This window comes from Betta splendens, chromosome 21 (assembly GCF_900634795.4).
Source record: "Betta splendens chromosome 21, fBetSpl5.4, whole genome shotgun sequence".
In the NCBI taxonomy this organism is placed as follows: domain Eukaryota; kingdom Metazoa; phylum Chordata; class Actinopteri; order Anabantiformes; family Osphronemidae; genus Betta; species Betta splendens.
The window spans coordinates 4,515,028-4,528,950 of NC_040899.1; the positions used below are offsets into that span (position 1 = coordinate 4,515,028).

The 13,923-nt window shown below is 44.3% G+C and overlaps 1 protein-coding gene across 1 annotated transcript; it reads left to right on the top strand.

Moving 5' to 3' along the window:
- The first annotated feature begins 1,218 nt into the window (after nucleotides 1-1,218).
- Nucleotides 1,219-13,237, top strand: trappc10 (trafficking protein particle complex subunit 10). Its single transcript, XM_029136300.3, has 23 exons — nucleotides 1,219-1,398; nucleotides 3,943-4,024; nucleotides 4,139-4,274; nucleotides 5,104-5,303; nucleotides 5,395-5,590; nucleotides 5,777-5,888; nucleotides 5,975-6,222; nucleotides 6,362-6,508; nucleotides 6,710-6,824; nucleotides 7,368-7,444; nucleotides 7,633-7,724; nucleotides 7,967-8,107; nucleotides 8,258-8,367; nucleotides 8,538-9,070; nucleotides 9,187-9,328; nucleotides 9,515-9,673; nucleotides 9,815-10,044; nucleotides 10,311-10,411; nucleotides 10,494-10,617; nucleotides 10,721-10,885; nucleotides 11,025-11,199; nucleotides 11,379-11,573; nucleotides 11,688-13,237. Exons 1-23 carry the CDS (start codon nucleotides 1,338-1,340, stop codon nucleotides 11,933-11,935), a joined length of 3,789 nt encoding a protein of 1,262 aa, XP_028992133.1. The 5' UTR covers nucleotides 1,219-1,337; the 3' UTR covers nucleotides 11,936-13,237.
- Nucleotides 13,238-13,923: the final 686 nt, after the last annotated feature.

The following is a 13,923-nucleotide window of genomic DNA, read 5'->3' on the forward strand; positions in this document are numbered from 1 at the left end:
AATAATAATAATAATAATAATAATAATAATAATAATAAATATTTATTTCACAGTAGGCACATGGTTTAAGGGTTACTTTAAGTTTTAGTAAAACATCTCAATAGTTCCAATATCACATTTATTTCACAACAAAACTGCTCTTTACGCCGGTTGGCCCTTTAATGACGCACAGTTTACGCACTTCCCGGAAGTACGTTGGGGACACAGGCCCCATCGATTCAACACAACTGCATACATAAGCACTTACTAATAATGCGAAAGAGGAGGAAAGTGGAGAGAGAGGCTGTGAAGATGGTAAAGAAGACTGACAAAATAAAATTCAATTTTTCAAACGATGTTTTTGCTTTATACCTCTAGATGGAAGCATTGCATCCCCAACTGTTGAACGTAAACGTCTTAATTTTTAAATTAAGAGACATTACGATATAAGTTAATAAGTGGGCTGAAGTATTGCACTGTTGTATTTCTATGTTTGTTCAGTTAACATATTAAAGTTTGACTTTAATTTTTAAGAAAGTATTCAGTGTCTGATGCTGCAGGAGCTGCATTTGCCTTCCATTTTCCAAACAAAGTAAAAATATAATTAGTTCAAACAGCTTTTGCTTACAATGTTTGAAAAAGGAACCTTTATAAATATAGTACTTTAACACTGGCAGACATTAATGTATAATATATTTGTTTTTATTGTGTTTTAATAGTGTATTCTGATTCTGATTAGAACTATTTAAACTGGGTAAGTAAAGGTTAATTTAATGTAATGTAAATATTATATAATATTATGTAAGAAAGTATAATGTGGTTCCTGTTTACATAGTTCAGCTTGCCATGATAGATAGATAGATAGATAGATAGATAGATAGATAGATAGATAGATAGATAGATAGACAGACAGACAGACAGACAGACAGACAGACAGACAGACAGACAGATAGATTAACTTTATTGATCCCACGGCAGGGAAATTCAATTCTTGCAAGAAGTGCAGGATTGCAAGAAAAAGGATGATAATAATAATAATAATAATAATAATAATAATAATAATAATAATAATAATAATAATAATAATAATAATAATAAATAATTATTTCACAGTAGGCACATGGTTTAAGGGTTACTTTAAGTTTTAGTAAAACATCTCAATAGTTCCAATATCACATTTATTTCACAACAAAACTGCTCTTTACGCCGGTTGGCCCTTTAATGACGCACAGTTTACGCACTTCCCGGAAGTACGTTGGGGACACAGGCCCCATCGATTCAACACAACTGCATACATAAGCACTTACTAATAATAAAGCTCTGTATGTCATTTTCATGGAGTTCTATCGCTGAAGCATATGGAGTGTCAAGAGGAAAAGCCAATCATCTATACTATGGAAAACAAGCCGATCGTGACATGTGAGTGTTTCCTGAAAGCAGACGTTCAGTCTTTTCTGATTTTGACAGTTAGCCTGCTGGCTACATGTGTTAGCTTGTTTTAGCTAAACGTAAGCCTGAAAGCCCGGAACCCTGTGGCTGTAGCGGTTCGTGGTTTTAAGTTGTATGTACTGTAATTACTGTATATTTGTGTAACTGCTACAACGCCACTCGTGTTACGGGTTCACTGGGTTGTAGCTATTGCTGTCAGCTTGCTAGCAGCTACATAGATTAACAGGCCTAGCTAACGATATCACGTCACGGCCAGTTGGCGCAGGTTTGGGAAAGATATCACCTTGTTCCCTGTGAGACCAGTGCCCCCCCGTTGACAGCACAGGCTACAGTCGCCGCATGATGTTTGGACGGTGGGCGTCGTGTGCCATTCATAAATCCCACGGAGTGTTAGCTTCGTACAGGGGTTATTTTAGGAGCTGACTGTTGGTGCGTACCAGCTTCACATCACAGCGCAGACCGCTCCATTTTTAGGACAGAGCGACACAAAGATGTCCCGGCACCAAGTACAGTACGTTAAGCACCCATAAGTAGGAATACTATAGAATAAGGGAAGTGTAAAGTTTTATCAGTGTAGCTGAACTAGGTCTCAGGATATGCATTGTGGTAAACGGGGAACACATGGGATTCCTGTGATATAACAGGTGGTGCATGTCATCTTTGCATTGACTTGATATACCTACTGTCAAGTTTGGCAGTGGAGGTGTAATGATCTGGGCTTGTTTTGCAGCCATAAGACCTGCAACAGCTTGATGGAAATAGGATTTTGCAACAGGATAGTGGTCTGAAGCATACTGTACAAGTAAATCTACTCCACAATTTGCAGAGAATTTAAGAATGACTGTACTGAAAGTACTGAAATGACTTCTATACGTCTAGACCTCTACAGTGGAGTTCAGCTTCCAGTTTTAGATCACACCCACTGGGTTCTGCTTAAGTGAAAGGCCACCAAATATTAGTGTTTCTGGTAGCGATGAACTGTAAGAGGAGACTGCCCCTCGTCTGTTACGGAGTCATTTTAATGCTGGCAATGACTTAAATATTTTCTACAGCTTGTGAGTTTACACCATGGCCCACACATCAAATCAATCTGAATCTGTCCAGGTATTAAAACACTCAGTAACAAAGCTAACTGCTTTGCAGTGTTGTTAAACTGTCAACACAGATGTGTTGGCCAGCCTCAGCATGCTGGACTCAGGCTGAAGTGACAGTGAGGCTGAAGTGCTGACTTTCATGCAGCATGATGTTTGAGGGTGTTCATATCCATCCAGACGGTTTTCATGGTGGTCTTGTTTACCCCTGGGGGTATGTTTTAACAAAGTTGGTTGGATGTTGTTACCCACTCCCAGTATAGCTTTAACAAGCACAGCAGTCCTACAAACCCATTCATCACAATGCACTCTACTATAACTGACAAGTGTGAGCATTTAGGACACTGACTCTGAAACTGTCACTCTATTGTTAAGCTGAGAAATAAGAAATATTAAAATGGTGTAAGGCTCGAATGTTTTGAGTCTGTGCGCCAATTGTTTCAAGTCCTTGTACCCAAACCTCCGTATTGTGCACTGAACACATCAAACAGTAGCTGGTTATCATATGTAAAAGATAGAGGTGATAGGCCACATGTGTTGAGATCACAAGTATAGCTGTCTGCTGTAGTGGTAGTTTTTAATAACTGTCTGTCACTTCCATCACACATTTTTACAGTGAGACTTTCTGCTGCTCAGTAACAATAGGCAGCATGAATCGTGCAGGGACTGTGAATCTATTAAAAATATAGAGGTAATTAGTAAAGCTTGCAGGCTTCTACCGAGCCAGGAGCAGAAAGGATGGATAGGTTAAAAGCATGTTTATAATTTGTAATACAGTTAAATGTATCATCATAATTACTACAATAATTAGTCACTATAACTGCTAGAACCTGTTCTAATTTGTGTGAAAATGTCAGCACAATGTCTGTATCCATTCTGTCTGTGGGGAAAAAGCTCCGTAAACAAAGACAATCACCTCAAGCTTTGGGCCTTTTTAACTGTAACACATGCACTCAATTTCACTAAAGTATATATGTAACATCAGACTACAAAAGGTATAATATGACAAGCTGAACTTTCTAAAACTGACTAGAAGGCTTAGCATACAAAAGAGGTAGAAATTTAAATGCAAGAGGAGAAGTTTGTTGTGTTATCGAAAATGATAGTGCTGCAGAACAAGTTTTGCTTCAAGGAAGCACATGATGTATGTGCACAGGGCTGTTAAATGGGACGGCAGTAGGGAGGCACCTAGCACTGGAGGACAGTGACCTCATTAAGATCTGATTAATCTTGGCAGCAAACCAGGCAGTTAAGCCTCTACATTCTCAAAAATAAAACTCACGCCAGCTTCACCCTGTTTTTTTCTGGCTCTGTGTGTTCTTGTCTGTGATAAAGAGGTTTTTGTCCTGGTCAATAGATAAAGTGATATGTGTTGTGTTATGTTATGTTTATAATGATAGGACAAAATTGTTTTTCTTGTCAGGTGCTGGAGACCAAGGCTTGTTTATGTCTCTTTATACTTCATTGGCTCAGCAGCTTCCCAGGGAGCCAATGGAGTGGAGGAGGTGAGTACTGAGCCAACAAAAACATGGGTTATCATTTTTACCCCTGGATGACACTGTTGCAGAAATAGGTTTATTATAATCATATGTTATCACCGTGCTTTCTTTGCTGTGCAGAACGTACGGCCGGGCACCAAAAATGATCCACCTTGAAGCTAATTTTGTCCAGTTTAAAGAGGAGCTACTTCCTAAGGAGGGCAACAAGGCTCTCCTCACTTTCCCATTCCTCCACATCTACTGGACTGACTGCTGTGTGAGTAGCTTGGAAGCAAAGCCTCACATGCACGCACACAGTAAAGCAAAAGTCATTTAGCTTGTTTTTAAATGCTCAGTTTTCCATGTTCATGCAGACAAATTCTCGGTGATAGAGGATGTTTAACATAAAGCAGGGCTTAGTTTGGATGTTCATAAAGATCAGCTTCATGTTGATGCAAACAGAATTTTGTTTTCAGTTAATCTACAGTATATTACTTTGCTCAGATTCCTACTTGATGCATTTTCGGTGCTAAACTGAACTCAGCATGTAGGAACTGCCTAGGGAAGCAGACGGGTGAAAAACAAGCTGCAAACTGAGCAGCTTGTTCTGGAAGGAAGTTCACTCATCAGCATGTGACTCAACATGGACCATGTCCGTTGTTTGAAGCTAGTGAAACTCAGGCTTGATGCATTATGGACGGTAACATGATGCTGAAATACTACGATATAAACCACAATTCAGTTCCGATACAGCACAAGTCGACTCTGTTGCATAACAGCTGAGTCATCAAAGTAAATCCAACTTCACGCTCTTCTCTTCTGGAGCAAACACTATCCCCAAGCAGCAGTCACCCACAGTTTACATAGTAGATCCAGGTCACAGTATTCCAGCTGGTTATGAAGTTTGGAACATGTAAATCTAACTTCAGCAGGTTTCTTACTGACTTTAGGCTAATAGATATTTATATATACTATGCTATGAACGATTAGACCTCATTATTTCTCCCTGTCATTTTCTTTTGGAAGCTTGTTCAGCTTAATTTCTTTCTGTTCCTGTTTTATCATTTAAACTCAGATCCCTGAATAAATGTGTTCCTTCATTGTAGGATACAGAAGTATACAAGACCTCAGTAAAGGAGGACATGTTGCGCTGGCAGAACAGCTTACGGTTGCACGGCTCCGCTGACTGGGTCATCATTGTTGTGGAGACCAATGATACCAAGAAGAAGAACAAGACCAACATCCTGCCTCGCGCGTCCATCGTGGACAAGATACGTAGTGATTTTTGCAACAAACAGAACGACAGGTGAAATGAAAATTCAAACACGAGTCACTGCTTAATCGCATATTCAGATTCATTGTCATTTGAGTAAATCATTTGCCGCCCTGTGATGCAGGTGTGTGGTGCTGTCTGATCCACTGAAGGACTCAACTCGCTCTCAAGAATCCTGGAATTCCCTGTTGCTTAAGTTGCGAACTCTGCTGCTCATGTCCTTCACAAAGAACCTCGGTCGCTTTGAAGACGACATGCGCACGCTTAGAGAGAAACGCACCCAGCCCGGCTGGAGCTTCTGTGAATACTTCATGGTCCAGGTACATAATTAAACTAAAAAGATATCCGGGTAAGGATTCAGATTTTGGTGACTGACTGCATGCAGCAAGACAGAAGCTGAACCTTGTTACCTAAGTGCTTGTAAACGCACGGCACGGCATGTACTGTCCATCTCTGCCAAGGTTTCTTTGCTTGCTCTTATGTACATTACTGTGTTTATTGCTTAGGAGGAGCTGGCCTTTGTTTTTGAGATGCTGCAGCAGTTTGAAGATGCCTTGGTCCAGTACGATGAGCTGGATGCTCTTTTTACTCAATATGTCCTTAACTTTGGAGCTGGAGGTTTGTAGCCCGAACAGTTGTAGTTGTCTCGTCTCACAAAGTGTGAGACACCTCAAAAGCGAGCTTTGCTTTTAACCTCTCCACAGATACTGCCAACTGGCTTGGCTCCTTCTGCGCCCCGGTTCGCAGCTGGAACGGCTTGCTCCTTCGGCGGCCCATCGACATGGAGAAGAGAGATGGGATTCAGCGAGGCGAGGCCAGCCTGTTGGATCTGAGGAGCTACCTCTTCTCCCGCCAGTGCACCTTACTGATCTTCCTGCTGAGGCCCTGGGAGGTCACACAGAGAGCCCTGGAACTGCTGCACAATTGTGTCCAGGAGCTTCGCTTGCTAGAGGTAAAAACTGTAACCTTGGAACCAGTAGAGCATTATGTTTGTTTACCCTCCTGGGTGTTTGAGGGTAATTATCAGTGTCTGTACTGGACAGCATATCTACATTTCTACATTATAAATGTATGTTGCTGCTGTTGTGCAGGTGTCGGTGCTGGAGGGGTCCCTGGACTGCTGGGTTTTTCTCAGCTGCTTGGAGGTCCTGCACAGGATCGAGGGCTGTTGTGATCAAGCTCAGTTGGCTGCCAACTGCTCGCATACTGTCGGCCTTTGGGCCTACGCGACAGACAAGGTAACAGCCTGATACCGGCAGAACACCTAATATTAAACAATCACTAAAGATGATTGAAAGGAGCGCTCACTACATGCAAATATTAGCATTTTGTGCATGATTTTCTTTTGCCTAATAATTTGAATTCGTAAACACCTGCTACAGTAAGTATTTTCTTCTTGTAATAAAGGTGTTCTGTTAACGCTTTGCTTCCTTCTGCAGCTGAAGTCTCTAGGGGAACTCTGCGGCTTGGTGTCGGAGAAGGGACCCACATCTGAGGACCTGAACAGGACTGTAGACCTGCTGGCCGGACTGGGGGATGAACGGCCCGAGACTGGTTAGTTTGCTGCTGCTGCATGGTTGCTGGAATGGAACTTGACTGCATGTATACAGATACTCAAAGTCTGGGCACATGATGTGATGTGATTTAGGTCCAAGCCAACAGTTTTTGTCTGTATCTCAGCGTGTGAACCTTACTCAGCCCTCATCAGCAGGATATCAGCTGTTTCAGGGTTGTGTGATTGGCAGTCCAGTCCAGTCACTCATTAATGTTACACTCAATTAGTAGAGATTCCTCAGATTTTTTTGTCTACCTCTTAAATTCTTACTCGTCAGTAAAACAGTGAAATTCCAGTAACAGCTTTCTGCTGGGTTAAGTCCCTGTCCATGTTGTTCAGAATCTTAAAAATGCTTCTGCATGTGAGCACACATTTATTGTGCAATGTCAGGGCCTTGGGGATTATAATTGTTTCCTCACTCAAACTAGCGTGAGCATGCTCAGCCAATCATTTCTATGGGTCCTAGTAGAATCCTCCCTATAATCTGAAAGACCTCAAATAACTGTAGGCTGTTTTTAAGTCTCTCTCCTTTTCCTCCACAGTCCACAGTTTGCAGAGCCCTTACAAAAAGCTGAAAGAGGCTTTGTCGTCTGTGGAAGCTTTTGAAAGGCACTATCTTGTAAGTCAACTGCGTGCCACAGCTTGATGTTGTGTTTCTGAATGTGTTAATACACATTCTCAGAATTCCAGTCCGTTCTGTCAAATCAGTATTTATGGCTCGATCTCCACTTCAAGCAGTTAACTTTGTTATCCTTATCTTCTTCCCTCTCTCACCTTCACTTCTGCTTCTGCCACCACCTGCATCAGGAACTCTCCCACGCTGCTATGGAGATGTACAGGGCCATTGGGCGGCTGAGGTCTGCCAGACTGGTGGGGAAAAGCCTGGCTGAGTTCTACATGTAAGAACGCTTGAAGTTGAAGCATCTCAACAATGTTGCATGTTGAGGAGTTAAAAGTAACATTCCAAGCTCAAAGAGATCATTTGTCAAGTGGTGACAAAATCTGTTTCAAATTCCTTTAAAAGTACTTTGGGCTGCAAAGTCAAGTTTAAAATGTATTGATCCTGAACTTCTGTTTTGATTTTCTTTCCTTTTTAAATTGATGAGTTTAACTAAACCACTTCCTCTGTGTTTGTTATTAGGAGGAAGGGGGACCCAGAGCGGGCTGAAAGCTTCCTACAGGAAGCCCTGAAGTCCTACGTATCAGAGGGGTGGAGCCTCCCTGTCACTCACACCAGGAAACAGATTGCAGAGTGTCAGAAACTGCTGAGCAGAACCGAGGAGTATCCTTCACAGCACTCTACCTGACCCCAACAATCCCATGATGGTGGTTAGCAATACAATAAGGCCGTGTCATGGCTGTTGTCCAGCTGCATGCTCAGCTGGGACGTTTTATTCACATACTCCTACGTTTCCTTAACAACCCTTCACAGCTACCTGCAGACCAGTGCCTTGTTGGCTGGTGATCTGAATCTGACCTCAGAGGAGAGGAAGCACTTTTGTCAGGAAATTCTGACCTTCGCTGCGAAGGCTGGAGAGGACTGTAAGCGACGATGTTTCTTAGACCTCAACTCTGATCTTTATTGAATACCATAATGTGTGTTTGGTGTGATGAGTGTTCCCGTTGTTTTCTACAGTAATCTGTTTTGAAATCAGGATGTGACACATAGTCTATATGCGTCATTCACTATATTGTATTGTTTTCCTGGACAGCTCACAAAGTGACCCTGAGCATGGCTGTTTTTGCCCAACTCACGCGGCTGCAGTTCCATCCAGCAACAGCCTCTGTGCACTCTGGAGCCGATCTGCGAGTGGTGCTCACTCTGCGCTGCCTGATGCCCTTGTCGGTCCGAATACAGCAAGTAGCTGCTAGCATTCACTTCGATGTGGATCGTGGTGGGACCCGTGGAAGGTCTAAGGGAGCTCAGAGACCGACGAACCCAGGGACAGTGGAGTTTACCCACAGTAGCTCATCGGCAGGGCCGCCGTCCTCTTCATCCGTTGGTCCTTCTTTGGAACTGGATGAGATTCACGACAGGAGTCCGTCGGACAATACTCTCAACTCTGCAGGAGTGGTGTGTAAGAACACACACCTACTGCTGCGCCGTCATGACAGTAACACTCCGCCGGACACGCCTAACTGTGTCAGTCCACCTGCTGTTGCAATGAAGGAAGGAGCACAGATGCTGAAAGTGCAGGATGTAACGTTAGAGCCTGGGAACAACAACGTCATATTCACAGCACCAGTAAGATACTTGTTCCTTGATACACTGGATCTGTATTTTTATTCATCTCTAGTCATTATTTAGTTAGTTTATTAACTTCTTTTCCTTTTCATAACATCCTTGTGTTAAATCTGTAGAGTGAACAACCAGGTACTTACACTTTGCGCCAGCTGTGTGCTACAGTGGGTCAGGTCCAGTTCGTGCTGCCTCATATTTACCCATCGGTCCAGTATGAAGTGTATTCTCAGGAGCCACAGCTCACTGTGGAGCCTCTCTCAGGTACTTTATACCCATTTATTCATCCAACTATTATCTGAGGAGCTCGTCCCCATGAGGGATGTAGGGTCACTGCAACAATGGCCAGAAAGAAAAGTCCTTAAATTCACATTAGTCTAATTTATTTAAGTGAATGGTTGATATAAAGGCTTCATCTGTGTCTCACTGTGGTTGCTTTTTTTGTTTTAGAGCCTCTGTTAGCTGGTCTACCTCAGAAGGTAAAGTTCACTCTGCTAACGGGTCACTACACTGTGAAGAAAGGTGTTGCTCTGCAGCTCAGCAACACAGACACTATGCCCATCTTACCCTCCACCTCCTGCACCGCCCACATCCGCGACCCTGCCGCTGGTCAGTCCACATTTCAAGGCCTCACTAATTAGCAAATCTTCCCTTTAGGATCTCTGATGATAATTCTAAATGAGGTTTTCATGCCTACTGACACACAAACAGTTTTTAAAGTTTCCCTCTGCCCCCCCTCTACACATTCAGAGTTGGTGGGTGAAAGTGTCCTCTCCATCCAGTCGTCTGAGAAGGTGACCAGCATCAGCCTGCCACCCACCCCTCCCTATCACACTTTGGAGTTCCAGCTTGAGGTCCTGTGCATTATCCCGTCTGGGTCTGACCGACCTGCCAACGAGAGGCTGACTAACGGGGAGGTCCGCCACCGGCCGCGCAGCTACAGTCACCCCGACACGCCCATGACTGCCATCGACCAGAGGGTGAGGCCACCACACGATGAGAGTGGCAGGAAATAGTGATTGAGCTGATGTTTCTGTTGGTTCAGCTTGTGATGTGTTTTATGAGTAAAGTGCACATTTTATTAAGTCATATTCACAATGTCAGCTGTGACCGCTGGCCGTTTTATGGAACTTGGTGCAGATCAAGCTGTTGTGAAAACATTTGTTAATTTTATCAGTGCAGCTCTACGTCTTTGAGGCATAACCATCAATAACCACATCAATATTTGCTGTGTGCCTGTCCACAGATGTCCATCGACTGTCCTTGGTCGATCTACTCCACTCTGCTTGCCCTCACTTTCTACATCCCTTTCAAAACCAAACACTCACTGCTTTCTGCTGGTAACAGGTGAGCCTCTGCTCCCAGTGTAGTGTCATTTAGCAAAAGTACAAGCATGATCTAATCAGTAGCCTTTGACCCGACCTCACAGGAAGTACATCCAGGTGTGTGTGCAGAATGTGTCAGATGTGAACTTCATGCTGGCAGAAGTGAAGTTGACAGAGAAGCAGCACCCGTCGCTGGAGCTACTGTCCCTCAACACTAAAACACAACAGGTGAACCCAAAGCCAATGAAGCCAATGTCAGTTGTCAGTCGATGCAGATGTGGCAAAGCTACGTGAAGCAGTAGGTCCCTAACGTGTGGTGTTTTGTGTGTAGCCTTTGTGCAGTAAACACAGTGTGTTCTGCTTATGGGAGGTGAGGTGGAAGGACGACCTGCCCTCCTGTCTGCAGTGTGTTTTCTCTGCCACCTTCTCTCCGCTCAACCAAGACATCTCCGCCTTCAAACCCTTTCACTACCAGTTCAATCTCGAGAGAGTCACTGTAAGTCCCTGTGTTATTCTTGCTCAGATTGTGTTGTAAGCATCACGTATTCGTGAACTTGTTCTAGATCTTAGACAGGGAAGCTGAGCTTGTGTTGAGAGGCAGCCCCAGACCAATGACCATCGTTTGCTGTTGTCAGACATTGTACAGCGTGCGAGCTGAGATCCTGCCCCCTGCTGGCGAGCAGCACTGTCGCTCTGGTTTCCTCTGCGGCCTGGAGGTGTCTGTGACGCGGCTGTCTGAGCCCGCAGAGGGCGAGCTGGCAGAGGAGACCGACACGGATGGCCTCAAAACCACTAAACTCATGTATGAAGGTATGTCTGAGGAAGCGCTCATTGATTTCAATGTCCTCTAAATCATCACATGAACACATGAAAAAAAGTGCTATTTGAAGCTTTTTCTTTAGTTTTTCAGTCGTTTGGTTTCATGTAGTTACGCCACACACAGCATAGGATCTTTGTGACGTCTGTGGTCTGTGCGTGTCCATCCACAGTGGCTGACAGCAGCAGCAACTGGGCAGTGTGCGGCAAGAGTTCGGGGATCGTTTCGATGCCTTTGAGAGCCAACGCCACTCACAAGGTGCAGATTGAGGTGATGCCTCTGTTCGCAGGACACCTGCCTTTCCCCAAGATCAAAGTGCTGAAGTACCTGCCACACACTGCAGCAGTGGCCATCCAGCCAGACCCTGGTAAGAGGCCTGAGTGGGAGCCCACTCAAGACAGACCCCTTGAATGCCTCACAATGTCTGCACTTAACGCTGCATCTGATCACTGCTCAGTAAATCGCTTCTTGGCCGTTGCAGACAGCTGTGTGGAAAACGACAGCCTGTCCTTGCTGGACAAGACCCTGGACGACCAAGCGGACACGGCGAGCATCCGCAGCCGGGGCAGCGTCCACTCCGTCGGCAGCGGGGATCAGCAGCAGAAGGGCGTGGCCATGCCGCGGCTGGAAGCCTTCAGCCCCGGACAGGTGTTCAACAACAGCCACGCGCGGCAGGTCCTGGTGCTGCCCGCCACCGACGACCACATCGTGGAAGTCAACGCCACATGACCCCGGTGACGGTGCCGCCCGCCCCTTCGTACAGGACTGAACGCAGCGCCTGGATGGACTCTGCTGAGCTTTGCTCCGAGGCGGACCAGGGTCATCGAGTCGCTGTCGGACACCGCTGCAGGTTGCCAGTCAAGCATGAAACCCTCACATCACTGGAGACATTAAAAACAAGACTCAGTGAAGAGCCAACGACACCTGCTGATAAATTTAAATAAAGAATTTTCTTTGCCATACAATGTACATAGTTCACTGGATGGATTTATAGTTATAAATATATAAATATATATATGGACTATCAATCAGGTCGTGCTTTGACCTAAAGAAACACTCTGGATTGCCCCATGATGCACCAAAGCCGTAGATGTGTGTTTGCCTCAATCAGCTACTGAAGTACTGTAATTATGAGTGAGGGTGCCCAGCTGTTAGCGCTGCTCCGGTGACTCTCAGGTGGCCGTCATTTGTATCAGAGACGACAACGTTGAAGTAGCTAAACCAAGCTGCTCTTTCATTTCTCAAATAGAATCAAGTTAATGTATTATTGAGACGTATTCATTGTCCTCAAATACTGTCTCCTGCTGTCCAACAAATGTGATTGTTCAACACAGGTCAGTAGCATCAATAATTCATAGTTCTATAATTTGGAAAGATTTGACTCGAAACACAGTTCGGCCCTTTTTATCATTACTACTAGGAGCTACAGTGGAAGAGCCTGTGGTGATTATACCGTGACAAACACAGAATCACCATCGATCCTTGTTCTTTTTGTACCAAAGCAGAGACATCGACACCAAACTGTCAAATGAAACTAATGATGACACAAGAGACACAGACCAGTGTGTGTATCTGTTTAGCTCTACCTGTGTGCATGGGTTTGTTTGTGTGTGTGTGAGTGTGTGTGAGAGCGAGATCAGGTGAGACTTTTGACTAAGGATCAGCCAGTGCACATTAACGTCTAACTATTGTCTTACCAGTGGATTGTTCATATATAGTGTGTGTATATTTATTCTGTGTGTATGTGTGTGTGGCTTAGGGGAGTATGTGCTTCGCCCAATTTGTGTCCAAGCTATGCACACACGCCGTTCGATGTTGAGTAGATGAATGAAACGAGTCCTTGGGATGGATTTATTCATTTGTTTGGTTGAAAGGATGAATGTCTTCTTCCGCTCCTTACATCCCGCCGGCGTGCACACAGTGTAACTACAGCCTCCTCCGGTTTGACCAGTGTACATACTGATCTGTAAATATTGACTGAAATCCAAATCCTCTTTGATTGCCAACTATATTAAAAATCAATGGAACCGATTCAATTCTTTTGTGTGTCACAGCTGGAAATGCATGTGCTGCTGCAGCTCAGCTTCCTGCTCTCAGGTTTTCCACAGGAGCTCGGCTGCAGGGATTCACCTCCGTCCAGCTACAGTGGTACCAATGAGCTGATGGTGAATAAAGGGCCACAGTTAAAATGGGCTGCGTGATTAAGACGGCTGAGAGGTGAAACATCCCATGCAATTGCTTTTACTCTCAACTTTGATGTGTAAAGTGTCAAAATTATTAGATGATTTGTAAACTGGTAATACGATGAAAGTCCTATTTTGAATGAATTTGAAAATCTAAATGAATGGGAAGTTTAACCAGTCCAGTCCCTTCTCCAGGAATCGGGGGCATGATCCCACTGAGCTTAGACACAACGATGGAGCCGTGTTTACTGGCAGAATTCCCTCGCATGGACACTAGATGGTGGAGTCGCCTCACTTCTGCAGCAGATATGTGACATCAGGCCTCATCCCTAATACAGCGTCCACCAAGCGTGGCTGCAGGAACGGGAACCACTAACCCTGGGAGACAAGTTTACAGCTTTAATGTAGTTGCATTGTTGTAGAATTTGGGCGTAGTAAAAAAAAAGAAAATTACACAAAACTTCAATCTTTATGAGTTGAATTACTTCAGCTCAAATTAAAATTCCGTTTTGTTAAAACCTCTAAGTGCAGACA